The sequence below is a fragment of the Vulpes lagopus genome, chromosome 4, assembly GCF_018345385.1.
Source record: "Vulpes lagopus strain Blue_001 chromosome 4, ASM1834538v1, whole genome shotgun sequence".
In the NCBI taxonomy this organism is placed as follows: domain Eukaryota; kingdom Metazoa; phylum Chordata; class Mammalia; order Carnivora; family Canidae; genus Vulpes; species Vulpes lagopus.
Genome location: NC_054827.1, coordinates 74,551,231 through 74,578,414, shown reverse-complemented (window position 1 = coordinate 74,578,414; position 27,184 = coordinate 74,551,231). Strand labels below are relative to the sequence as shown.

General features: G+C 37.4%; 1 protein-coding gene across 9 annotated transcripts in view; it reads right to left on the bottom strand.

Moving 5' to 3' along the window:
- The window catches only part of MCTP1 (multiple C2 and transmembrane domain containing 1), a 349,470-nt gene that overhangs the window by 75,498 nt on the left and 246,788 nt on the right, over positions 1 to 27,184 (bottom strand). For 6 of the 9 annotated variants that reach the window (XM_041753629.1, XM_041753630.1, XM_041753632.1 and 3 more), the window contains 2 exons: positions 23,121 to 23,240; positions 1,539 to 1,592 (listed from right to left, as the gene is read on the bottom strand). In XM_041753629.1, coding sequence (XP_041609563.1) covers positions 1,539 to 1,592; positions 23,121 to 23,240 — 174 coding nt within the window. The remainder of the gene's footprint in view (positions 1 to 1,538; positions 1,593 to 23,120; positions 23,241 to 27,184) is intronic. The other 3 variants (XM_041753633.1, XM_041753637.1, XM_041753636.1) reach the window with 1 other exon arrangement.

Here is a 27,184-nt window from a genome sequence, read left to right as displayed (position 1 = left end):
GCAACAAGCAAGGGAAAATGGCCATAAATGGATGGCAGCTCCGTGTTTATCAGCAGAGAAATGATGATTCAGAGCTGGCATGTTGAGTTAAAATACAAGCTCTCTACAGCTCTACAACTGACCTTAACAATAAATCATATCATTTATTGCCAGAAGTGTATGTTCATGTTATTTAACATTAAAAACAAGCACATACGTGTTTGTGTAGAAAGGAGATTTTGTTAGTGTCTCTTTGGTGATGTCGCTAATGACTGAATGATGTGCAGAAGAAAAATTTCACCTAAGAGCTCTACCAATTTCAAAATGTTTGGAAGAGCATGAGAAGGGATAAAGAGAGTATGTGTGTGTATGTGTGTGTGTGTGTGTGTGTGTCCATGTTTTCATTTTCCTTCTAGCACTGAATATTAGTCAAGAGAAAATCATTTGGGAGTTTGACTAATCACTGTGTATGGGTTTTTTTTTTTTTTTTAACATTCCTAATGCTTGCTTCCAGCATGCAAATTCTTATACCAGGATATAACTGTACATCTTTACTAGAATCAAAGGTCAAGGGCATAAATTAAGATACGGTGTTGTTCTCTTTAATTCAAAAAAAATTCACTGCTTTAGTAGCAATCATTCCAGTGAAGGTCAAAATCTGGTTTTAGGTGCCAAACAATTTGGAAATAATGAATGATATTCTCTCTTCCCTCCCAATCTCACTCTAGGACTTTTTAGATTTTTGATCTAGAGATGCCCAAGGATTTTTTTTTTTTTTTTCCAAGGATTTTGATAAACCAGCATTGCTATCCTCCTTGCCATCAAAAGCCTTTCTTCTGACCCCAGACACGGTTACAGTGGTGAAAGGTCATTTCTGATTCATCTCTCCAGTTGTCCCTTCTCCCCAGGGGACAACCAATCCAAGCAATCCCAGAAACAATTTTTTTTTTTTTTTTTACTGTGATCACCATTCTCATGCCAACCAGCAATCAGAAAATAACCTCTCAACAGGCTTTCCTGACCAAGGAGCCACAGAGCCATTCCAAGTCAAGCCTAGGCAAGGGCCGTGAGCACTGGGATTATTTAAATACCCTCCGGAGCCCTCCATGCACATGTGTTCTTTTGCTGAGCAATTCCTCGAAAATTACAGATGACAATATCCATGTTCGACTTAAGCAGGCTGCTATTTTTTCCCTTCTTTCTTCCTCCGAAGTGTAGCCCGATTTGTAATACTCAAGATAGGACAAATTTTTGCCCTTCAAAAACAGTTGTCACTGCCGTTATCTTCACGAGAGCTATCAAGTTCCAGACAAGCTGAATTATTTTTTTTTTTTGTTCCTGGCAGAAAAATATTTGACCCAGCTCTGGACAAAAGCGAAGAGGATTTATAGCCCTCTCTCCTTCTTTGCAACATGCAGTGGCATTGTTAGGATGATAAACAGCACTGTCCAATTTTCTGGACTCGAACACTTCAACTCCTTTTTTAACTGTCTGTGAAAACAGTGTCATGTCTACATTTCCCCATCCCCTGGTACCCAAGTGCTGGGAAAGATAATTACCTTGTCATCTTTGTCATCTTCTTCTTCCTCGTCCTCCAGCATGTCCTCCACTACCTGCAGACAGAAACAGAAGTCATTTTCATGCTCTTAAAGGAGAGAATGTTGTTCTGTCATTTTGAACCTTTTGGAAATGAAAACTTTATGAACATTTGAAACAGATGCACAGAGAGGGAACATTTGATCTAGAAACAGGGATTAGGAAAATGCTATGCCTTTAATTGATTGGAACCAGGGAACTGAATCCCAGTCAGGGGAACCCTATTTGTGGGAAATGTTCTGTGACAACTTAAAAAATCTGAAATCTGCGTAAGGTGAGCTAATATTAATTTGAGAGGTGCTTCCAAAAGGAGATTTCCTTTTACCTGCTCCACTGTCTGTATTAATCAGACACTCTAAGTCTGGAACCAGATAACCAAGCAGAAAGCAGCTCTGCTATTTCTAATTTACTTTTCACCAAACTCTAAGGTAAAGGATCCTATCTGTTCATTGATTTATGCTGGTGATCTATGGCATAAAGCTGACAGCTTTCATGACTCAAATTTTACTTATTTTTAATTTTATTAAACAAATTTGATTTGTAACATTGCGTAAGTTTAAAGTATGCCACGTGCTAATTGGATCCATTTATATATTGTAATGTGGCAATATTTACCATCTTGCGTAATTAGAGCACATTTTTAATGTCTTTGTTCATTGTACTGTGTGTTAGATCTCTATGGCTTATCTGCTACTTGTCATGTGTTTGTACCCCTAAACACTGTCACTACTTTCCCTGCCCCCATCCCCCGGTAACCATCATTTTGCTAGCTTCTTTTCATAGGTTTAGCTTTTTTAGATTCCACACATAAGTGTTATCTTATCATATCATATTACCCTTTCTTTGACTTATCTTGCTTTAATGTTCCCAAGGTGCACCCATGTTGTCACAAAAGGGATGCTATCCTTCCTTTCTTGTAACTAACATTCCCCTGTGTATATGTATCACGTTTACCCATTCCCCCACCAATGGGCATTTGGGTGGTTTCTGTAATATTGGCTTTTGTGAATAATGCTGTGGCAAACATGGCAGTGCACATAACTTTTCGATATCCTGTTTTCATTTCCTTTGGGTATATGCCCAGAAGTATAATTGTTGGATCATATGGTAGGCCTGTTTTTATTTTTTTTGAGGAAACTCCATGTTGTTTCCACAGCATTTGGACCAATTTACGGCCCCACTAACAATCTATATGGGTTCTCTCCTCACCACAAACTCAACAGCATCTATTGTCTCTTCCCGATGATAGCCATTCTAACAGATGTTAGCTAACTCAGTGGTACATTGACACAGAGGTCATATTGCGGTTTTGACTTGCATTTCCTTGATATTAGTGATGCTAAGCATCATTTCATCTACCTGGTGGCCATTTCGATGTCCTCTTTAGAAAACTGTTTAGTTCTTCTGTCTATTTTCGAATTGGATTGCTTTTTTTGTTATGGAGTTGACCGAATTCTTTAGGTATTTTGGATATTACCCCCATATCTGATATATGGTTTGCAGAAATTTTTTCCCATTCTGTAGGTTATCTTTTTATTTTGTTGATTGTTTTGCTGGGCAGAAGCTTTTAAGTTTGACGTAGTCCCATTTGTTAATTTTTTCTTTTGTCATTTGTCGTTTGCAGTTTTGGTGTCACCAAGGCTCAAAGTTTAATTCTTGTGTATAAATGTCAACTTTTGACTATCTCTGTTTTACTTTTTGATTTTGTGGATTATCAGAAACTCTAATTCTCTGATTTTATACAAGGGTTACATTAGGAGAATGGACATTGAAATAAAATTAGAAATGTATCCAATAGTCAAATGTATATAACACATATATATAACTTATGTAGGTGGGTATGAATGTACTTTTTAATGACTCCTAGTTTACTTAGCACAATGGGCTGGTCATTTTGGATTTGCTCAATATTTACCCTTTTCTTGATTAATGTGTAACTGTGGCATTACAAATGGGACTTCACTGTTTCAGGTATTTTATTATGGTTTTATATGCCTACGGTTTCTCTCTCTCTCTCTCTCCAGGGAAACCAAAAACTTAAAAAAACTTTGGGGAGGGTTGCTATTCAGTTAAGTGCCAACCTCTAATTACATTCATGCCATTTCATATAATTTCTAATTCTTATGGTGTTTTTTTATCCAGTCTGTATCTCTATTTCTGAATAAACTTGATAGAATCATGGTTATTAAATATTTTTAAATCTTTCTTTCAAAGCTCATAACTTTAAAAGATAGAGACAGCTCGTGCTTCTTTCATGTGGCTTATGATACAGGCAGGAATATGTTATGAGTGAAAACTTCAATAGCTAAGACTGTATTATGCAAAGAGCTACACAAACTGAGATAACATGTTGGGACTCTCAGTGATCTAATAATTGTTCTCAAGTATTCTAAAAGCATTAGCTGATTTAAAAGAATAGCCCAAATGCAAGCCTCCATTTCTCACAAACCAGTATATTACCAAAGCATCTGACAACCTGTGAGGTTGTTCCTAATTTAATGTCATACTTCAAATCTTCTATTATATGGAGGAATTTTGTGGTCTTTCCTTTGGACTTTCAGCATTTCAGAAGAAACATAGCAGCACAATGTGCTGGTTCCAATACCTGGTGAGAGTTTACACTTGTTTTGGAGACATATAAAGCAATTCAGCCTCAACTAGAAAGGAGAACTCTTAACATTCACTCTAACTGTATTCAGCAACTCCATAGGCATTTATTGCAAAGCCCCTTGGCCAAGAAACACACTGCTAGGTACTATGAGGATGCAAAGATGACTAACTCAGATTTTTCATCTATGCTCATGTCAGCCCTCAAGAGGTTTATAATTCAGTAGAATTTAAATGGAGACTATAAGCTAATCTTTCACATTGGCTTTTATTTCCTGAGATTTTAAGTATTCAGAAGTATGTAGACAATAATAGTAACAATGTACAATCAAGGTGCTATATGCCAGGCAATTCCAAATTGGTCTATTTTTGATGAGGGTTTAAGCAGGAGAAATAGCCACGCTATTTCAGCACATTGTATTTCTTCAAAAGAACTTACCTAACACAGCAAACAGCTGAAACAGAACTCAAACCCAGACAGTGGGACAACACAGAGCCAGTTCCACCCATTGCCCAGTTCTTGAGGGGGCGGGGAGAGAAGGAATTCACCTACCAACTCTCCTAAGTTTTGTTTAAATGACTATAATTTTGTATCTCTAATAAAATGATTGATTTAGATTAAGTAATTTTTCACAATGGTCATTATGATCCATTTTATTTTTCAGTAAAAGTTGTATGTATTTGAGGTATAAAACAGGATGATTTAGTTAAGCAATATTTTACTAAAATTACCCACACACAGTCATTTATCAAATATGTCAAGGAAAAAGAAATGAACACTACAGCATACTTTTACTCCTATGCATAAACTCTATATTTTTGCTAGTTATTATTAAAAATGTAATACATGCCCCTCCTCTTCAGTACTTATGATCATACTGCAGGTACTAGGAAGTAAGAATGGTGGTGGATTTTGCAGATTGCAAGGTGCATAATAGATGTTCAAGAAATATTTGTCGATAGAATGAACAGATGAAAGTGTCACCCATTCTTCATAGCTTTCAACCACTTTTACGTAAAAGAACTGGGCTAGCTTATCTGGAAAGACGTATACCTAATCAGTAATGCTGATTAATGAAAGCAACTATTCAAAATGTCTTCAAATACTTGCATGGAAACAAGAACCATAAATATTTAACCTTTAAGATATGTAGATTCCACTACCTTCAAGTTAATCTTCAAAAATTCAAAATATCATCGTAACATAAAACAAGCCAATAGCTTAATTTACACATTTTCCAAGTCGGCTGCGAATCTTATGTTCAAGAACGACTCAAAGAGGTCTACGGAATCAGGCTCTTCATTTGCAAAACCCAAACTGTTCTTACCCTGCACAAGTGGGTAATTGGCTACGCACAATTGCTCTACAAATGTGCAGCCAGAACCACCCAATACAACCATTTGCTTTTACATTTGGCAGAAAAGTGTTGTGTTAGAGAGAGGCCTTTGTGTTGTGTTTTAGCGCTCTAGCGAGGGCTTTTCCCCTCCTCCAGTGCCTTTTTAATGTTATATCATAAACATCTACAAGTGAGGATTTATAATACAGATGCTTTCTACGGATGCCTTTAAGCTGCTTCAGAATGTATCCCACTATTGCTTTTTGCTCAGGTGAAGTCTAAGGTGCCTTGGAAACTGGAGATAATGGCACCTATCCCACAGTGTTGATTAAGGATCCAATGAAATAATGCACGTAAAGTACTTAGCACAGTTCCTGAATCAAAAGAAGTGTTCAAAAAGGTTAGCTATTAGTGAAAAGAAAAATAACATGAGCTTAGTGATATTTTAAACATTAATTTTTAAAAATTCGATTATGTCTTTTTTTTTGTTCTGGGCAAAATATTCGGTATTCTTTATGACATACAAAATTCCGATTCATGTTTTGCAGACACTAAGAAACACATAAAGGGACACAGGTAGAGGCGTTGATAAAGACTCCCACTTATGGGCAGCCCAGGTGGCTCAGCAGTTTAGTGGCGCTTGCAGCCCAGGGCGTGATCCTGGAGACCCAGGATCGAGTCCCACGTCGGGCTCCCTGCATGGAGCTTGCTTCTCCCTCTGCCTGTGTCTTTGCCACTCTCTCTGTGTCTCATGAATGAATAAATAAAATCTTAAAAAAAAAAGACTCCCACTTAAAATGATAATGTGTTTACTAATTTTCAGGCTTTAATAGACCAATAAAATGGACAGTTATGAATGCAAGAACGTCTCAGAAGTGGGGCTGTGCTTGAAGACATGAGCCCTGGTCAAATGCAATGAATATAGAAACTGCAAACTGGGGTTTTTACAAATGAACTGCATGTATCACTGAAGTGCATTTAATGACTGCACAGAACTGCAACATTTTGCCCGAGAACTCAAGTAACACCTACCATTCAGAGAGTGGTGGAGTTTAACACTTAACAAAAGAAAACAAATAAAATAAACGAGTCCTCATCTCAAATTCCAGCTCTTCCCTCTTCAAATAAAACCACATAAGGACTACATAGTTTTGTTTTCAAGTATATGAAGTCCAGTTGCCCAAACATTTGTCAACAATAATTTAATAACACATATGTAGGAATTCCTTGAGAAAAAAAAAAGTGTTGAAAAAAATGCGTGTTAGAAAAGATACATTTTTCCAAAGTTTTTTTTTTTTTCTTTCCCTATTCTTGAAGGAGGCTATCTCAGGCTCTAGAATTCTCTTTCCAAATTATGCTTTCTGATACCTTGCTTGAAAGCAAGTAGTATTAATCAAACAAAGGAAGGGCACGAGGGAAATCAGAAAGATGTAATGCAAGCAGTTAAAAGTGACATGACCTTCTGTAATGTCGCTCGTCACAGACTTATATGCCACACACTGGAGGAAGGTCTTGAAAGAAACTGATTCTTGGTACTATTCCTCGAATGTAATACTAATAAAGATGACATTTTTAAAAACACACGTAGACAGCCCCAAATGCAGCATGCCAGCTACATTACAGCCAAAGAATAAGCAGATAACATTATCTTTAAAAGCATAATATTTCTTCTTTCATATTCTATATTTGCTGAGCATTTGTCATTAACATATAAAATATAATATGTAGCTGTACTTTTTAAAAATCCATTTCCAAATGGAGCAAAATTGCATCTGTAGAATATGTATATTATACAGTTACACAGGAGCTCTTTTCATATTATGACTTTTAATTATAATTCAACACAACTTAAACGCTTTATGACTTGCAAGGAAATAAAATTTTATTTGGCTGAAAATATTAATAATGGTGTTGGTAATCTGAATAAAAGTATGACATGTTTAATATTACTGCCCCAGACAATGATGTATAAGGGAGGGGACCAGAGGATGCAGAATAGGAAGACCAAGACAGTGAAGGGATGAGATGAAGTAGATCCAGGTAACTTTATTGTTAAAGTCATCACAGGGCAGCAAATACTAATTACTGCTTTTTAATGCCAATATTAGGTGTGTATTTTAAAACAAAAGTGACCAAAGGGTGTTAAAAGGCTCACCAATAATTCTTAAAATACTTTCTATTGTGATTTGTCCAGGAATAAAGTCCTCCACTTCTTTATAGCTCTTCAAAGAAAAAGGAACCAAAAGAATCTTGGTTATGTCACCCTTGTAAGATAAGTATTGAGTACCACAAAGCCTAAAACCCTCAAAGCCAAAGCTGACACAAACCAGTTTCTTTCATATGTTTACTTTTTTCCTTGGAAATAATCTTTGAATTAAATAGATGTTTTGCTATGTTCAGAATGAATAGTTGCACAATTCAAATTGCTTTACTCAAACACGGTCTATAAAAAAGCAACACATTTAAATTAAAGAAGAAATCACTGCTGTCCAGATGTGCAACTGCATGTTAAAAAATTAAAGAAAGAAAATTGTCACAAAAGAAAGAAGTTTCATATTTAATTTCATATTCATAGAACATCCAAATGTGTACAGATGCTTATATTTGGACACATTACAAACTAAATGCCTATTTCCACCCTAGAGATACAGAGGAATTTGGAGAGAGCAGTATTCTTCAACATGGTCTGGAGTTCATTTATACCATTTTGTGTGTGCATAAACCAAGCAGAGCATGCATCTGTGTGCCAATGAATTTATTACATGTGTAAATATCATATGAAATTATTGGATGTCTACGGATTGAGAAGATGCATATAAACCCTCATATTATCTCAAATACTGAAAAGTATGAGAGTTGACCTCTGGTCAACAAAAGTTAGCTAAAGACTTTTGTGGTCAGTAAGATCATTATAGGTACACTCGTGCTGTCATTTTTGCAACAGCACATCTGCTTCTCAAGAAATTTTTGAGAAGGAACTTTTGCAAAATGAATGGCACAATTAAGCCGTACATATAATTTACTCCACGTTTGGAAGAATAATAAGACTCATAAACAGGTCTAGGATATACTGTTTCATCTAGTAGATCTCAAAAGCAACTGGATGTATGATGGCTGCTTAGTTTGATTCACGCTATTAAAGATTTGACCTTGGAGTATTTCAGCTACAGTAGTCATCAAGATAACTGAACCACTAGATGTAATAATAATTAGTGTGATAGGCTTGCCAGTGAGGTTGAATATATTGCAATACAAAAGAAGGCAGACTAAAAAGAAAAGCATTATTACTTACTGCTAAAAGACTTCCTGATTTTTACAGAGACACTCAAATACAATTATTTCTTCTTGCAGAATGCATTTCCTTGGCTCATTCTGGGAAGTGCCATGTTGTAATTTAGTCTGATTCTTAATAGGAAATGTGGCTTTAATGTGGCTATCAGATGACTTTTGATGCATGCCACTGATTACATATAGCCTGTATGCTGCATCATCAACAACAACATTCTTATTTGCAGTATAATATGCTTTGCTGTAAGGTGCAAGGGCAGTAAATTTCTTTACTGGCCAAGAATATGTAACCTTTTAATTTTTTAAGTGTCAGCTTAATATGCAGAAAACCTCTTCCATTATGAAAGACTAAATATAATATAAATTCTATAATCAGTATAAGCATCTTAAATGAATTTCTTTTCCTATTTCCTTCTCAGTATTCTTAAATGTTCATTCTTACACTTACACAAAGCAGTGTGAACAGAATTCTAGTGTTTATTTGAACTATGTCTCCATCTAAAGGCTTCACAATGTATTGTATTTTGGCTGGCAGGGAAAATCCTAGCTTGGTGTCTTTTAGGATATTGCATATTAATTTGACTGAGCAGGGAAAAAAAGGTCAACTATTAACCTACAATGTGCTTTTTAAATAATAATGCTTTTCTGAAACTATTTTATTGTCAGGTTAGAGGAAAATAGTATACAAAAAGCCTAAAAAAAAAACAAAAAACAAAACCCAAACGGAGTTGTTTAATGTGCTTTGCAAAGTGAAAAGATAACTAGACTTACCACTAATGTATTACGTAAAATTTAGTATTTTCAAAGGAAAATATTTTTGTCCATTAACAGTAAACTGATTTTGAAAAAAAAAAAAAGAAAAAGTTATGTACTCAGGCCTCTCTACATAAAATCAGATTTCCATTCCAGAACCATAAATTTGTTATTTAAAAAAAAAAGGTAGAGTTTTAAATGTTTAAAGTTCTAAAACAACCTTAGGAATTTTTATTCTTTAAGTATCTCATGAAGAGTCCATGTTATCTATTTAAAACATGTTCCGCAAAGCAAGAGGAGGAAGAGGTGTGACCTCTGTGCGAGTACCATCCTCCAATCTTCTTAGAATCGTGCATTGCTCTAACCCCTGCAGATATGCTTGGGAGCAATAAAGCTGCAATAGTCAGGAAGTTCCTTTCAGGCAAATGTATAGTTTAGCACACGAAAGAGGGGAAAATGCTATACTTTTGGAAGAATAGTATCTGAAAACAAAACAAAAAAATCATTTATATTGGAGATTAACATTAGCAAACTCTGGACTATACTGTTCTGATAGGTTCAATTGACTTTTTACAGAAATTCACAGCTACTCCCTATGTTAAGCAGTATGCTGGGGATAATGGAAGGGTGAGGGGAATAGGTGGACGCTTGTAGAGAAAAATATTCTGACACTAATTTGATTTTCTCTTTCTTTTGTTCTTCTTGTGCCTAGAATATTTTGAGGCCTGAGAGTATTACGTGAGAAAAATTTAAAAATAGACTGAATTTTGAATTTCAAAAAATCATATAGTCAGAAAACTTTAGTTTTTTTCTTTATAGCCCTTTGCTATAAATAATAATGATAAAATATATTTTATCTCTTTTTTTGTAAAGAATAATCACCTCACAAAAGAAAGCCCATGTGGGTGAGACCTACATTTGAACTGGAAAGAATGTCTATGGTGAATGGTGAATTGTAGCATAAAAGCCTGAATGAAAAGAATGTTCACGAAACCTCACACAAAACCTCCATAACCGTTTTATCACAAGCTTCCCATAATATAACACAGCTCTATATTCTAGGAAAAGCTTGCCCGGTCCACTTATCATTTCTGCTTTATGTAGTGTACTGTATGATTGCTAAATTAGTGCATAATGCATTTATAATATTTATAGTACCAACATTTAGTTAAATAACCTTTATGTAAGATTTATGTTGATTTTTTTTATTTCTCATTTAATGGCAAATTATGAAGAGCATGTTTCATAAAGATAATTCTCCATTTAAATTCATCAGTCCATTAAATATTAAAATTATGTTTCTGATGCAATCGAGAACAAATTTGTCCAGCTTCAGTGATTATTTGCACTCATAAAAATTAGGCTTGATTAATAAAATTTAAATGCTTGATTAAGTTGACATTTTCATGTTCTATTCTGATTTATTAAAATTAGTCCCTGTGCCCAGGCCTGGTATGCTAGTGTAGGTTTACCTTTCTCCTTCTCTTAGTCGACATCCAGAGAGAAGCTGTCAGGAAGGAGTGTTGTGTTTTGGACTCAAAGACGGTTTCAGGAAAATGCCCTATTCTTTGCTCAGAGTGCTGTCGGCCTTTGTCTTTATGCACTGTGCATGGTGGAGGTTTGTATTACAATAAACAAGAAAAATGTTTCTTTCAAATATCTATTGATATGATCTGGAAAACAGCATTTATTTATGATATTTCTGTAAAATTCAGTTACCAAGCAGCTTTCATCTGTAGAGGACTGGTCAAATTTCTTCATCTGCTTTTTTTTTTTTTTTTTTGCTGATAAAAATATGGTTTTTATTTTTGTGGGACTTCCATACACATAGAAGGGGGGGATTATAGACACAGGAAATCTTTCTGCCGCAATGCTACTCTCTTTATCTACAAGCCTAAAACCAAGACTGATGGTCATGGAAAACCATCCTATTCAAGAGCACTTCCAAGGGAACTTTTCAAGAAAGGAAGTGACATACAATGTCTAAGCCCTCATTATACCCACACTGGTTTATCCTATTTTCTACATGGGCAGGTGCCTAGCTGTCATTTACTGAGCCCTCAATATGTGCTTAGCACAGTATGTTATCTCTTTAATATCTCTTTAATCGTCACCAAACCTCAACAAGGTGGCTATTATCCCTGACTTATTGGTGAGGAAACTGAGGTTCAGAAGAATGAATAAATTTGCATGGCTAACAAGGAGAATGTTTGGAATTAAATCCCAGGTCTTCCTAATTTCAAAGTTTGGGCTTTTAACCTCTACCAGCGAGAAATGAGTAATGATAACAGTTTTTGAGGCTGCTGGTGGTGGGGGGGGGGGGGTGTCACTCACTTGGAAACTTCGTTTAGATGAACGGACTTTCTCTCATTTAAGCATGCTACCAAAATATTGGGTTATTTAAAAAAATAAATGATATGGTATGATAGTTATTTTTTTCTTGCATGATGGAATAAATTCAAATGGCAGGAAATGCCCTTGAAGGCCTGTTTTAGTTTGGTTGCCTACATGTACCATTAGAGTTCCACATACAAGATGGTGGAAAGACTTTACAGTTGCATGCTCTTGATAAATGCATGTCATTTAACACTAAAAAAAAAAAAAAAAAAAAAAAAAAAAAAAAAAAAAAAAAAACCTCTCAGAGTTATTGGACCCCTATCAGAGTTCTAATTTACAAACATGGGATCCCTGGGTGGTGCAGCGGTTTGGCGCCTGCCTTTGGCCCAGGGCGCGATCCTGGAGACCCGGGATCGAATCCCACGTCGGGCTCCCGGTGCATGGAGCCTGCTTCTCTCTCTGCCTGTGTCTCTGCCTCTCTCTCTCTCTCTGTGACTATCATAAATTAAAAAAAAAATTAAAAAAAATAATTTACAAACATTTTCCACAAGCTGATAAAGACATACCATTTGGTTTCCACTTTTAGTTTGTTAATGGAGGTCTTGCACTTTCTTATCACCTTTCTGAACCAGGGTCAATAAATCTCTACAAATATTATAGGAAACCCAGTGCCAACACCACTCACTACAAGAGGCATAATGCTCAGGACTAATAATGCACACTAGTCATGGGGTCATGAGTCAGCCACAAAGTGCTACTGTTGGCCCTATATCCTACCCTACCCTCACCATCAAGTTCGAACAAGTTTTGGCTAGCTACAAGGAGAATGCAAAATCATTCAGAAAGAACAAACAGGCTATTACTAAAAAGAGTAAGAACAACACATCCACCCTGAGAACTGAGACCAAAACTATGAGCATCCTTTTTTCTCCTCTTCTCCATCTCCCTCTTCAATTACAGAAATGACAAAATTGTGTGTATGTGTGGGGGCAGATCTTTCAGAAGAACAGAGATAATAAAATCACTTGGTTGACTGACATACAGGTAAATGCTTGGGTTGGACACTTTGGAGAATCATCTAGGCAATGAATTCTTTGGATCCAAGGGAGGCTTTGAAGGGAATTTAGAGGTTTCAAGGAGTTTCTGGGGCTCCAGGGATCATCTGGGGCCCAAATAAGAGAAAGTAAGTAATTTGGGGGGCGGGCATGATCTTCAGGTTTCTTTCAAGGTTGCCAAAACAATTCATTTAGTAGAAAAGGAGCTAGATTTCAGGGTAGAAATCCTCTAGAAAAATGAAGCTCACCTCTTTACCTTGTTACATTCTCAGATGCTTTGGAGAATCTGAGCAAGTTGGGAAGGATTCAGGTCAAAAACAAACAAACAAACAAACAAACAGAAAAAAAACAAGAATAACTGGTAAGCATCCCCTATGCTGGCTACTGCTAACTTTAAATTCTGTCTTCCTTTGGAGTCTTCATAGATCCAAAGCAAGAAGGATGCCTTCCAGTGAGGAGGATCTTCAGTAAATTGACTTTTAAAAATAGAAATGTTTTCCTTTACATCTTTCTCTGCATGAGCTGACATGTCACGTACAGGTAACACTCATCTTTTACTGTTCTATACTTTTACCTTGCCAATTTGAAGTTTAGCTGCAGTCTGAGAATAGAGTAAAAGGATAGCCAATAAATTGAAGAAGTATTAAAGGCAAACATGGAGTTACTGAATGAAAGGCACAGACTGAAGAGTGGCTGCGGTAAGAGTTGTGGTCACAGAGAAACAGACCCCTTTTCTTTACATATACAGCACATGCATATACATCTGGGGTGATCTAATATCTCTTGGTTGCTCACCCAGCTTTCATATACACACCTCCATAACCACACCTATTATATTCATGCCCTTGAGTTAGTTGTTTGTTTCCCTCATTAGGCCATAAACTGTCCTGGGCAAGGACCCTGTATTAATCACCTTTGAACAACAGTGCTGTGCCTGTAGACATTCAAAAAACTTTTGTTGAATGGAAATATTTATGCACAAACATTGGACAATTTTTTAACCCAGAAGGATTAGACTAAAATATTTATTCACTGGGTGTCTGGGTGGCTCAGCGGTTGAGCATCTGCCTTCAGCTCAGGGCATGATCCCGGGGTCCTGGGATGGAGTCCCACATCCGGCTCCCTGAGAGGAGCCTGCTGCTCCCTCTGCCTCTCGTGAATAAATAAAATCTTTAAAAAATAAATAAAATATTTATTCACTCATCACACATTTTTTGAGCAACTACTACACTGCTATGTCTGAGACATCTGGCTGAGATTAAGTACACAAATGTAAGATACAACGAGAACAATTTTAGGCTAGTAAGGAAGACCCACAGTGAGGTGACTATTACAATACAGGGAGAAGGACATGGGGTCTTAGAGGAGTGAGTTTATTTACCCTCTGAGGGTGTGTCAGCAGCGGGAGGCAGGTGGGAGGCAGGTAGGAGGAGTCAAGAGTGGGAGGGAAGTTGGGGATGGCTCTCCAGAAAAAATGATAAAAATGCTAGGTGGTTACCCAGGAACATATACATAAATGATTAAAATCATACTGGCTGGCAAATTAGTATTAATTACCAAAAATATTCAAAACGCACACAAATTTGACCCAGAAATTCTCTTACCGTGATTGCCCCAAAGGCTGTTACCAGAGACCTGACTGAAGATTTGGTTAGTATTTTATCTATAGTGTTATTTGGGATGGCAAAAATCTTTGAAATATTTCTTTTCTTTCTTTTTAAAGATTTTATTTATTTATTTATTTATTTATTTATTTATTTATTTATTTGATATAATGGAAAGAACAAGCAGGGGGAACAGCAGGCAGATAGAGAGGCTTGATCCCAGAACCCTGGGATCATGACCTGAGCAGAAGACAGATGCTTAACTAACTGAGCCACCCAGATGCCCCTCTTTGAAACATTTATAATATGAGTGTTCAAGAAAAAAACTAATCATCTACATGGTGAAAACAATGCAGCCACTAAAAATCATGTGGTTTTCCAGTGATTTAAGGAATATTTCTAAATAGGCTGCTGATATAAAAAGTAGATGTACTAACAGTACATTTAATGTGATCCAATTTTTGTAAAAAAAAAAATATGTCTGATAAAAAAATACACATTTACTTCAGTAAACTTATTTTTTTTAAGGAAAGATAAAGCAGAGAGAGATTGTTATCATTCTTTGGGAACCCAGTCTGCACCAGATAGTGCTGTTCCCAGTGCAGCTACTATCCTGGCCATCCCCCATCTCCTCTCTCCTACATCCATCACCCCTCAAAACTTCCCTTTTCTCCAAGGTGGAAGGGGAATTGGGGGATGGGGAGGGTGGTGGTGACGCCTTGATCTCCATGGCCAGGCCACCGCCTACTCATCAATGCCAACAAGGTTCCCAACAAGTCATGGTGCAGCTTAAGGAGGAGCCTTGGAGGCCACCCCAGAATGAGGCACCTGAGCGAGCCGGTCTTGGTGGCTGCAGAGCCACCATATATCACACCTGGACCTCCAGGCCTCTATGGGCAGCTCCTTGAGCAGGTACCTCAGGAGCTCCAGCCACCTGTCACATAATTGCATCACACACTGTGAAAACCTGCACGTCCCCTCCCCATCTCCCAGAAGTGCATGTGCTTTTCAGGACAACTCGGGGCTGGCATGGCACAGGTGCTTCCATGAGGCTGGAGACCTGGCCTGTGCTGCCCCTCCCTGGGCCACCATGTCTGTCTCTCACAAATTTACTGGCTCTGCAGAGGTTACCAACTTATCCTGGGCCTCAGTTTCCACATCTTTATGATAAAAGCATCATTCCTTCCTTCCTGCTTCTGTGTTCTATGGACCAAGTCTTTGGTCTCTTGGGCCCTGCTGAATGGGAGCCTGTGGAATTGGAGGAGAGAAAGCCAGCCTGGGAACCACTTAGAACTGGGTTCTGGTCCAGCATTGCTGGACGAGCCTTTGCAAGTGGCATAACCTTGGGTTCCTGTTCTCCCAAGTGGTGAAGAGTTGTTTTGCAGGTAAAGAGATGACAAAATTAGCAGAGGCACCATCTGGTACATTTTTGTGACTCCCCCCTTCCACCCAGGACTCTCATTTATTGTTCAATAAACATTCTGCACTTGAAAACAATTCTGCTAGAATACAGGGGAGGTAAAGCTGAAGCTATGGTTTGGGTGGGGCCTGCTCACAAGGCAGTCTTCCATACATGCTTGGAGATGCTGGAAAAAGACCAAAATAGCCAACCAGAATTTTATTTCAGAACAGATCACCTTCCTAAAGTTTTTTTTTTTTTTAAAGATGTTATTTTATTTAATCATGAGAGATACAGAGCAGGAGAGAGAGAGGCAGAGACACAGGCAGAGGGAGCCCCGTGTGGGACTCCATGCAGGGAGCCCCATGTGGAACTCGATCCCGGATCTCCAGGATCACACCCTGGGCTGCAGGCGGCGCTAAACTGCTGCGCCACCCGGGGTGCCCCTTCCTAAAGTTCTTGAGGTAAAAATCCAAGGTGCAGTTGGGATACAGTCACCAAATAAATACAGACCATCTAGTTACATTGGAATTTCAGATAAATAATGATTATTGTTTTAGGTAAACATCTTTTTTACCTGAAATTCCAATTTAACTGGGCATCTGTATATTTACTTGCTAAATCTGGCAACCCTAAATAAATTGGGGGTGAATTCAGAGAGCTTCAGGGGCTAGAGATGGAGAGAAATCTGCAGGGTAGAAAGCATTGTCATCTACCGAGACTGAGAGGATAGTAAATAGCAGGGTGGTCAGACGGGACATTTGAGCAGTGTGGAAAAATTGTGGAAATCTGTTGGTCAATGTCCAGAGCCTGACGAGGTGATGATCATTGATGTCTGGGGACACCAATCTGTACAGTGAGTGATTATCTGGCACAGCTAAGCAGTTGGTGAACAGCTTTGAGAGGAGTCATAGGGGATAAACTTTTCTATTGACATCTGATTGGCTGTTTTTTTTTTTTTTTAATGCTAGTGACTGTTGGAAAACGAAAGGTCTTTTTTTTTTTTTTTTCATGGTCTTCCTCAAATTTTTGCAAGCTGGTGACCTTCTGAAAAAATTGAGAAAATTGCTGTTGAAATAAGCAGGAAGAAGAAAAAAGTGATCATCCATTTTTAGATGTGTTTACAGGCTGTATGACTCAGTGCTGCTTCTGTTAAGAGCAAGTATGTGGTCTTTTTTGGTACTAAGATGCAAACAGAGGAGACTTGTGGTCTATGCTACTTTCCGTGAATGATCAAGTATTGAAGTAGAGAAGATCTAACTGTACATTCAAAGTGCTTTGCTTATGGAGTCTCTCTTCTCCACTCCACTTTGGCCAGCCACTAGGTTCTATTAGGAATATTTCACTTGTTCAGTATTCTACTTATCCAAATATTGCACCATGGGCTTCTTTGAAGCCAGCTGAGAAAAAAATAAATCTATTTGATTCACAGGAACTCTGGTCAAACAAGCAGATGTTTCTTTGCTGGCTTGTACTTGGTGGGCCATCCCAAATTGTCCCATCACCAGCATTTCTAGCAGCAAATAAAATTCCCTCCTCGTGAGCTTTATTCCTAGAAATAAGTGCCCTGGACCCAACTGGAACAGGTACAACAAGAAATAATATTCAGTACTATTCTAAACAGGAAAAGCAGAATTGAGGGCTTTGCCATTTGAGGAAGCTAAGGAAATATTTTGCTATTTACTGAAGTATTTTAGCAAGGCAGACTTTGGCTCAATTTGTGTCACAGTCAGATCATGAATCAGAGAATGATTTCATGGATTTACCCTACTCTTCAGCCTTTTAATGTCTCCATTGATTAGGCAACTGAGATTGCTATGTGGGAGGAATATCATGACAGTAAAATTGAATGTTCTTTTAAAGTGTAATTAGAAAACACCTCTTGAAGAATTTTTGTATGTCAAAAATATTCAAGGACTTTCTTCACTAATATGAAGGCTTTTCAGCTTTGGTTTACTCTTCCCATCCATGCTCACCTGGGTTGACTGAAGGTAGTTCTACAGGTCATGAACAATTTTGAAATTAATGGGGTCACCTGGGATTAAACAGGTGACCAATGCCAATTCTTGACAGGTCACTGGGAACCTCATAAGGATATTGGGGTTACCTGGGATTCCATAGGAGGCTCTCGACATTTAGAAAGTAAGCCCTTGGGAAAGGCATGCCCCAGAACAGACCATGAAAACAGCCTGCAGAACAAGGAAAAGCTGAGTTCATATCCCACTTCCTCTGTGGAGCTCATTATTTGTTTTCTTTGGTTTTGAAATTTCCTTATTGGGAAAAGGATAAAACCATTTAGAATAATCTACTTGGTAAAGTGATTGTAAAGAATTAAAATAGATAGTGTATTTAAAAAAGGCTTAGCAGGATACCGGATACACGAAAGTTGCTTAATATCTGTCCCATTTCCCTGAAGGCAAGGAGGATGTGGAGAATGGTAGAATGGAGACACTGAGGGTTTTCCATCAATCTGTGTGCTTGAAGGTGAAGAAGGTAAGACTATTGGCTCTTCTAAAACTCAAGGAGAAGCTTGCTCTAAAGGTGACCAGGGTGGCTCAGCTCAGTGGTTGAGCATCTGCCTTTTTCTTGGGTCCTGATCTGGGGTTCCTGGGATCGAGTCTCAGGTCAGGCTCCTTGCATGGAGCCTGCTTCTTCCTCTGCCTATGTCTCTGCCTCTCTGTCTGTATCTCTCATGAATAAATAAAATTTTAAAGGTGACCAGGGAGACATGGGATATATCAAAATATAGTCTCAAGTATAATGTACTTGACCCGTGGTTAGGAGTACACACTTCAGACAGATTGACAGACTCTAATACCCATTCTGCTACTTTCTAACTGTGTGCCTTTGGATAAGCTATTAAACTCCTCTGGCTGGTTTCCCTATTTGTAAAGTAGTAATAATGATACCTGTCTCCTAGGGGGTGCAAGAGACCCCTGGTTTTCTTGGCCAACCCAGCTCTTTCCTCCTGAGACTTGATTCCCTCTTCTCAAGGAAGTGGTCTTGTGGCCATGCTTATTCCACCCAAGCATGTTCCCTTGAGACTGGGCAGCACTTGATTTAGGAAGACCCAACCCACTGGCTGGGCTGATAGAACTAGCTTTTCTCTCCTTGGGGCAAGATGAAGGTCATGACAAAAAGTAAGTGCCTAACATGGTGCCCAGAATGTAATGAGGATTCAGTAGGTTTTAAATCCAGAGCAGAGGCAACTTTGTGGTATCTATACTTTAACTTACAAAATTTCAGTCCACAGCAGCTATAATGTAGATACTTGGTACAAGCCTAATGGGCATTACGGGGGAAGGGGAAATTTTCCTTAGGTTTTGGAGTGACAGCTCAAACCAAGACAAGCATGATATTCTTGTCTTTATAACCCCTTCATGACAGAGACATTTCTGAATGAAGCATGCATTTATTAATGTTTTCTTTCCCCCACAAAAGCCTAACAATTCCCATGCCAGAAATTTTAATGTCATGATGTGAGTGTAGGTAGTAGATTCAGATGTAGGAGTGCTTATTTTTAACAAGTCCAATTGGGAAACAGCAGAGGTGAGATACCATTTCTAACCACGCCTCTTTCTCATGCACACCTCTCAGTCTATAGCATTAGCCTCAGGACTAGCTGTTTCCTCACCCCAATCTCAAAAGGTTCAGCTCATTAAATGCAGCAAAACTTACTCGGCAAGGACTACACCTCATTTTTCTCATTAAACCGGAATAGGCACCATGGTTAGGAAAAGATAGGGGTCTTAGCTCCTATGATCATAAGTAGGAAGGGTCTCCATTCCTCATCTCCAAGAAAAGAAATGGTCTCCAAAATAAACAAATACAAAGAAATCCTTTCCTATTTTAATGTTAATGTCAACCATCAACCCATATGGTGAAGACAGAATTTTTACCCATCTATGCATTTTTTATCTTTCATAGTACTTTCTCTTTTATTTCAACTTCTTATGTCATGGACATGTTATTTCCTTTTTTCTCTTGCTATTCAAAACTCAAGGTCAATTTGTTTTTCTTTTATAATTTTTATCCTAATTGAATGTTCTCAGCCAAATGTACCAATGATTTGATTTTTTTTTTCATGAGAAAATTTGCCTGCCCGCCCACCCTCCCTCCTTCTCTCTCTTTTAAAACAGGAAACTTTCTGGAATCACACAGTGGTGTGATTAATGCACTTCAGAGATAACCTAAAGTTTCCACACATGCTGAAAGATTCTGCATGCTTTGGGGGATAGCAATAAGGACTTAGGGCAAAATACCACTTCTCCAGGGCTGTGCACTATGGAGTAGAGTCAATTAGACACAGCATGGCAGTCTCTGTAAACACTTTCCCTTGAGTTACATATATATGTATGTATGTGTGTATAAATGTATAGGTATATGTATAGATGTGTGTGTGTGTGTGTGTGTGTGTGTGTGTATAATAATCTGTAACCAGCAAGGTATAATTCAGGCTTGTTTTCAAAGGGAGCAACAAGTCCAAATATATAGCTAGGTGTGGCAAAAGACATATAATTAGGCAAAATGGATTTAGGAGTTACATAAAGTCTCAACTGAGCCACTGTGTAAAAAACTAAATGAAGTATTGTGATTGCTGCTCTGGTATCTAGGAAGAACAGAATATGTGGATAGTGTGTTCTGGGCAAATAAAAGGTAGTTGTTGACAGTTATGGAGTATAGCTGGCATTCCGTGAGACTTGGACTATGGACTGTTTCACAGTGGGCTGTGCTGAGGAATAAAATGTCAGTGGCTAGAGTGGATGGAGCTCTGTTAGAGATGTGCCCAAAAGAAACAATTTGGTAAATACTATTGGAATATTATTTTGAGGAAAAGAAGCGCAGTAGTAATAATATTATTATTAGTATATTTCCAATATACTATTGGAATACTATTGGAATTATATTTTGAGGAAAAGAAGCGCAGTAGAGAAATTCATATAGTCTGTAACTTTTCAATAGTCATAAAAATTCTCAAAGAATTATAAACACAAGAGGATACATTATATATTACTATTTTCCCTCTACAAGTGGACCTTTCCAGTCAAGGCAGGTATATTCTGGAGAAGATAACAAGCAAAGTCTATAGTTTACAGAATTTTTCACTAAGAATACTCAAACCAATGACTAAATATTGACGATAAGCCCCCTCATAGGATTAAGAAGCTGAAACTAAATTACCACTTTTTCCTATTTGCAAATAATCTTATTTGCAAATTTGTCTCAAGGCAACTGAATGAAAAGTAGATATTCTTCTCTCTCGACAATCTCCCTGAAATAAATGGGACAAAAAAGCAATTGTCTGAGAGAGTTCCATTTTCTTAAAGAAAACATCCTGGATTAATTGACAAAAGTACCGATTAGTCCCCATGACACCAATGCTTATGGCATCTGGGGTTTGTCTCTCAGTGTGCAATTTAAATATGTATCCATAAAATCCTTGCCAATAATAACTTCTTGTCTATTGATACTGCTTAGCTATTAAAATCTCTATTAACAATCTCATGTTGGGTTTGATAAACCTTACAGAATATGTTTTCAACACTTCAGACTTACAAGATACTTGCTAGGTAAAGTGGCAAGGACAACAATGAATAGAGTCCCCACCCTTAAACTTACAATCATACAATCACATGACAGAAACAAATATATACCAATAAAATAGGAAAATAAACATGGTTGTTTTGTTGGCAACTTTGCATGTACTTGGTGACTATGCATCAGGATTTTTCCTTTATTTTGATGATAAAATTATTCTGAAGAAGTATATTCAGATTGTGTTACCATTTTGAAGTGTATTTGGCTTGAATTATGTATTTTTAATTAAAGATTTTATTTATTTGTTTCTTTCTTTAGAGACCATGCGTGTGCATGTGGGTGGGGATAGGGGCAGAGGGGGTGAGGTAGGGAAAGAATCTCCAGCAGGCTGAGAGCTGTGCCTGGAGCCCAATGCTGGGCTTGATCTCACAACCCCGAGACCATGACCTGAGCCAAAATCAAGAGCTGGATGCCTAACTGACTGAACCACCCAGGCACCTCTACTTGAGTTATTTGAAAGGGAAAATGTTTTATGGCACAGGTATGCCTGTGCAGCTATTAAGATGCTATTATAATGAAGTATTATATAATACTATTAAGCTGATGATCAGATAACTTTGGTTTCTATACCATTACAGGCATGGGACACAGGAGAAACTCCTGATTATAAGTCAAATGTAGACCCTTAATGTCTCCCCTCCAAAAATCTATGTAATCTGAAGAAGATGAACAGCTACCAAATAGATTCTCACATTTGACAAACCTTTAAATTCTTCTCAGTAGCTATCTATGAAGTTATCAAATTGCAAATGTCCTGTCTAGAGAAGACACCTCCCTCCCATTTATTTATATATATTGGAAAGCTTTTTGAAGTTGTATGTTCACTAAGGGTGTGGTGACTGAGATAATCTAAGGGGAATGAAAACTTGCAGGAGAACAGATATGATTATAATGTGGCTAGCTTCCGCTTCCCACTCTAAAACTCTTTTTGAGAAAGAAGTTGTTTCACAGATTCTAAAAACTTTCAAAAATGCCAGAGAGGGCAGGTGGGTTCAGTATAACTTTCCCTAGGTTAAATGAAAGCTCTTTATCCTCGAGCTGGTAATCCTAATACACCCCTGACACAAGACAGATATTCGCTGTTGTTCAGTGAATATTTATTGAATTAAGGTACTTTATGCACTTTTCTAGGTCAACAAACCATTCCTCTTTCCTTCCTTCCAATGGCAGACTACAGAGAAATGTCTTAAATAAAATACATTCATTTGATCTTATCATAAATAATTTTATGACATTATGTCTTAACTCAAGATTAAGACATAAAAACAAACAAGGAGAGTAAAAAATACTCATTTGAAATAACCCATTTATAATTAAAAGTCAGAGCTCATTCTATGGCATGCTCTTGATTTTAGTTCCTACCAAGATGAGACATGTTAGAAAGAGGTTAGTACTTTCTATTACGTTAGGACCAGAGTTATTAGTTTTGAACTGATTAAAACTTTCCTCCAAACTCGAGTATTTATAAACAGAAGTTCTAGTTTGTAAAAATAAATCAATGTTGATCTTGTCAAAGGGGCTAGGAATAAGAACAAACACGCAATCAAATAATCAAGTAGAAACTTACTGTATCACGTTGCCTGTTATCTTTCCCTGATATTATCAAGAAGTAGTTCCATGTCAATAGTAACAACAAAACCAGTGGTATCATGTAGAGCTCAAAGTTCCAGACAACAAAGAGAAAGAGCTGGAGGAGGAGAAGAGAAAAAAAGATGAGTCAACTCTGACTTTCATTAAATGGACACTCTTATCCATACTCCACTTGAAATACACAAAACTAAATGCTCAGAATGGAAAGATTTATCTTGAAAACAAAGCCTTGAGAACCTGTGAGGCATTTTTCTAAAAGCACAACTGACCCCTGGCAAGTTACTGTTAAGATTTTTACCTTAATTTCTGTGAAGGAAAACTGACATCATTACACTGCCAATGAGGCACTTTTAATTTTTCTCATCTAGTGAAATTATTGTGAGATTGGACAAAATAAAGTTAAGGGAAAAAAAACGGCTGCCAAATAAGCTTCACTACATTGTCAGACATAGCTGATCTATCTGCCTTAATGATAAAGAATGAATCACTGTTTAATATCATGGACTTTTTTTTTTTTTAATCTCACAATGTAACATGCATAATAGGCAGATGAAAATACCAAGTTTGTACCAGAGAGTCAAACATCTCACACGATGAATAAAAGCACTGCTACCAATAAGTGTAAAAATAGATTGGCTTAATGCTTAGCATTACCAGAGAAATCAAATAGCTATTTAAAAAATAGAATAACTTTGTCAAAGGAAATTTTTAAATGTCTATGTCTATTATCCTTGAAAACTACTGAAGTATATACATTATTTTTTAAATGTAAGACAAATATTACATTAAGAGCTCACCTAGCCTGGCAGGAGGAGCCATTCTAAGAGCATCTGCATTGTAAAGTAAGCAGCATAGTGTACAAAGTGTGACTTGCCCTCACCACCACCCACCCCACCACCACTATTCTCTTACAATCCTGAAGAGATCATCTAAATTCTCTGGATCTGTGGCTCCAGCTGCCAAATGAAGCAACGTTAAGTGAAGTGATTTCGTGAGGGTAGTGAAGAGCAGGATTCTACTCCTAATGCTGACTAGTCCTATAACTTCTGGCACCATCCTCCCCTAAGTTTCTGCCTCTGAAAAATGGAGTGATGTGTATCCACCTGACAGGTTATGAAAATTAAATAGCTGAAATGTGTTAAGATGTCAACACACGGCTTGGTACCCAGTAAGTGCCCCACAAATATTTGTATTATTGTGCAAATGCTTATCAATACCTTACAAAACTCAGATTGTTAACTAATATCAACTAAGGTCCTCAGGTAATACTTATTCTATTACTGAAAAGTGGAAAGTCATCTGCCTGCCAAGATTTAGGCGAGCCATAGTATAAGTGGGAATTTGATCCAGCTGGTTGGGGTAACATAGATATCATGCATTTGACAGGCCAGGAGGGTTAAGAGCAATGCCCTGAGAACATTCACATCAGGCACGGCAGCATGGACCATTTGCAGCCTTCTTAATACACTTCAGCCAAGTCTACAGCCTAATAGGATGGCAGAGAAAAGGAACCTGTATAAAGTGGTAGAGAAACCCACGGCCTAAAGGCCAGCAGACAGATTCCAGGCCTCAGAAAGTCATTCTTTTTTTTTTTTTTTTTTTATTTATTTATTTATTATAGTCACACAGAGAGAGAGAGAGGCAGAGACACAGGCAGAGGGAGAAGCAGGCTCCATGCACTGGGAGCCCGACGTGGGATTCGATCCCGGGTCTCCAGGATCGCGCCCTGGGCCAAAGGCAGACGCCAAACCGCTGCGCCACCCAGGGATCCCCGGAAAGTCATTCTTCCTCAGTGTTTTCACTTCTAAACACAGGTCTGTAGACCCAATAACCTTTATCATCCCTTCCCTAATATTTAAAACAGATTTATGGTATTACTGTGCCATCTTTTTTTAAAAAAAATGTGACATTAAATCCTGATTCTTGGGATATTCATAACCCAGATACGTACCAACAAATAATGATTTAGTCGCCCAAGAAATGACTTTTGGACAGAATTACACGGTAACTACAGATTCAAGTTCCTGAATAAGAAAAATTTCAAATATATCAATGAATGAGACATGAACCTCATCTTTCCTTTCACAAGTAGAAGGATTTCCAGAAAAATAAAATATTTCTATTTAATTTTTTGAAATTTATGCGATATGTATAAAGAGGATACAAATTATAATGGATGGTTATGATTATTCTATTAAAATATAGTTTTAAAAAGATAATTCTTTATTCAGGAAATGAATTAAGGCAAATTTGACAGACATGAACACATGTAAAATGGAAAATTATTTTTGGTTAGAGTCCATATTAATTCTTTACACATTTATTTGTAAAATTTAGGCAGTTACTAGAATATAAGCTCTTTAAGGATAAGGACTTTTTCTTTTTGATCACGATTCTATCCCAGAGTCCAGAACAGTGCTTGGAAATAAAAGGTGTTCAATAAATACTTGCCACATTAATGAATAGGTACTAGGTTCCCAAGTCTTTTTTTTTTTTTTTAAAGATTTTATTTATTTATTCATGAGAGACACAGGCAGAGGGAGAAGCAGGCTCCATTTAGGGAGCCCCATGTGGGACTCGATCCTGGGACTCCAAAATCACGCCCTGGGCTGAAGGGAGGCTCTTAACTGCTGAGCCACCCAGGTGTCCCCCAAGTCTTTTAACATAAATCTACCTAATTGTCTTAGTAAAAGTACTATATATTCATTATATAACATCAGGTAACTTTGTGAAAATATATTCAGAATTACAACCTGGGATGCCACTGACCAATTTCTCCCTGAGGCACATAAAGTTTCTCTTTCCATTCTGGCCACACACTCATAATCTGTCTTGTGTATTGTGTTTTGACCACCATCTTTCCTTTTGGACTTTGCTATATGTTTGCCTCTTCTGAGGATGTTCACTTGACTTGGTGTGTTCTGGACTCATGGATGGACTCAGATGATTCTAAAGCTAAGTATCACCAACTGTATTTATTTTAAATCTATATTCCATTCTGTAATGTCCACCCACTGGTGTCAGAGTTCTGATGCCACCCAAAATAAAGTTACTTGGAATGTCTATGTGTTGGAGTTAGTTGGAGGATAGGTATGGCATAGAATAAACTTTCTAGATGATAACTAAGTAATCAAGACACCTATCATGCTTTTTTCTTCTCTAGATACAACATCACTAGTCGCTTAAAGAACCAGTCCACAAGGTATGGTTTCTGGGCACATCTCTATTGCGGACATCATCCTCTCACCATATCCAAATCCATACAGTAATAGCTTTCTTAAAATACAGCACTCAGAACTGACACAACACATCTAATTGATACCTGTGGTATTTATATGGCTTAACAACATGGGCACCAGAATACAGGATGAGGAGAAATATAGAAAAGAGGGGAAAAAAGGGTAGAGTTATATTAGTTTCATGGATCCTGGCAGTGGAAAAATAATCTTCCCTATTTTGTGTTAACAATCTAGTATTTGGGTAACTAAGCATGGAACCTCTGCTGTTGAGAATATCATTTTTTTTAAAGGAAGAAAGCTTTGAATAAATTCTAAATACAAAAGCACTCATTTTTTTCTTCCTCAATATCTAACTGGAGATTTTAAAAGATCAAATTAAAAAAGAACAAACACCGATTAACAATAAAATATACTTACTGAACATTTACTATGTACTATATGCTACATAATAGTTGATGTTCAAAATTAGGATATGACATGGTCTCTTCGGATTGCTAGGAATCACTAAGGAAAAAAAGCAACGATTCACTATAGTATTATAGTGATGATTATACTTGTTAGCAGGAGAGGATCCTCTAATAAAGAGTGCCCTCAGAGGAGGAAGAGGGTCTTCTAGCTTTTAGCCAAAACAATATAGGATCTATCCTTGGTCCTGACTCCACTTATTCCTAAATTTGAGAGAAAAAACTCAGATATAACAGGCTAAAATGGGGTGGGAAAAGAAATCAAGGAATAATTTAAAAAAGAACCCCTGACACATTCACAGAATATAAATACAAACCATAAAAGTCTTAGTATTTAT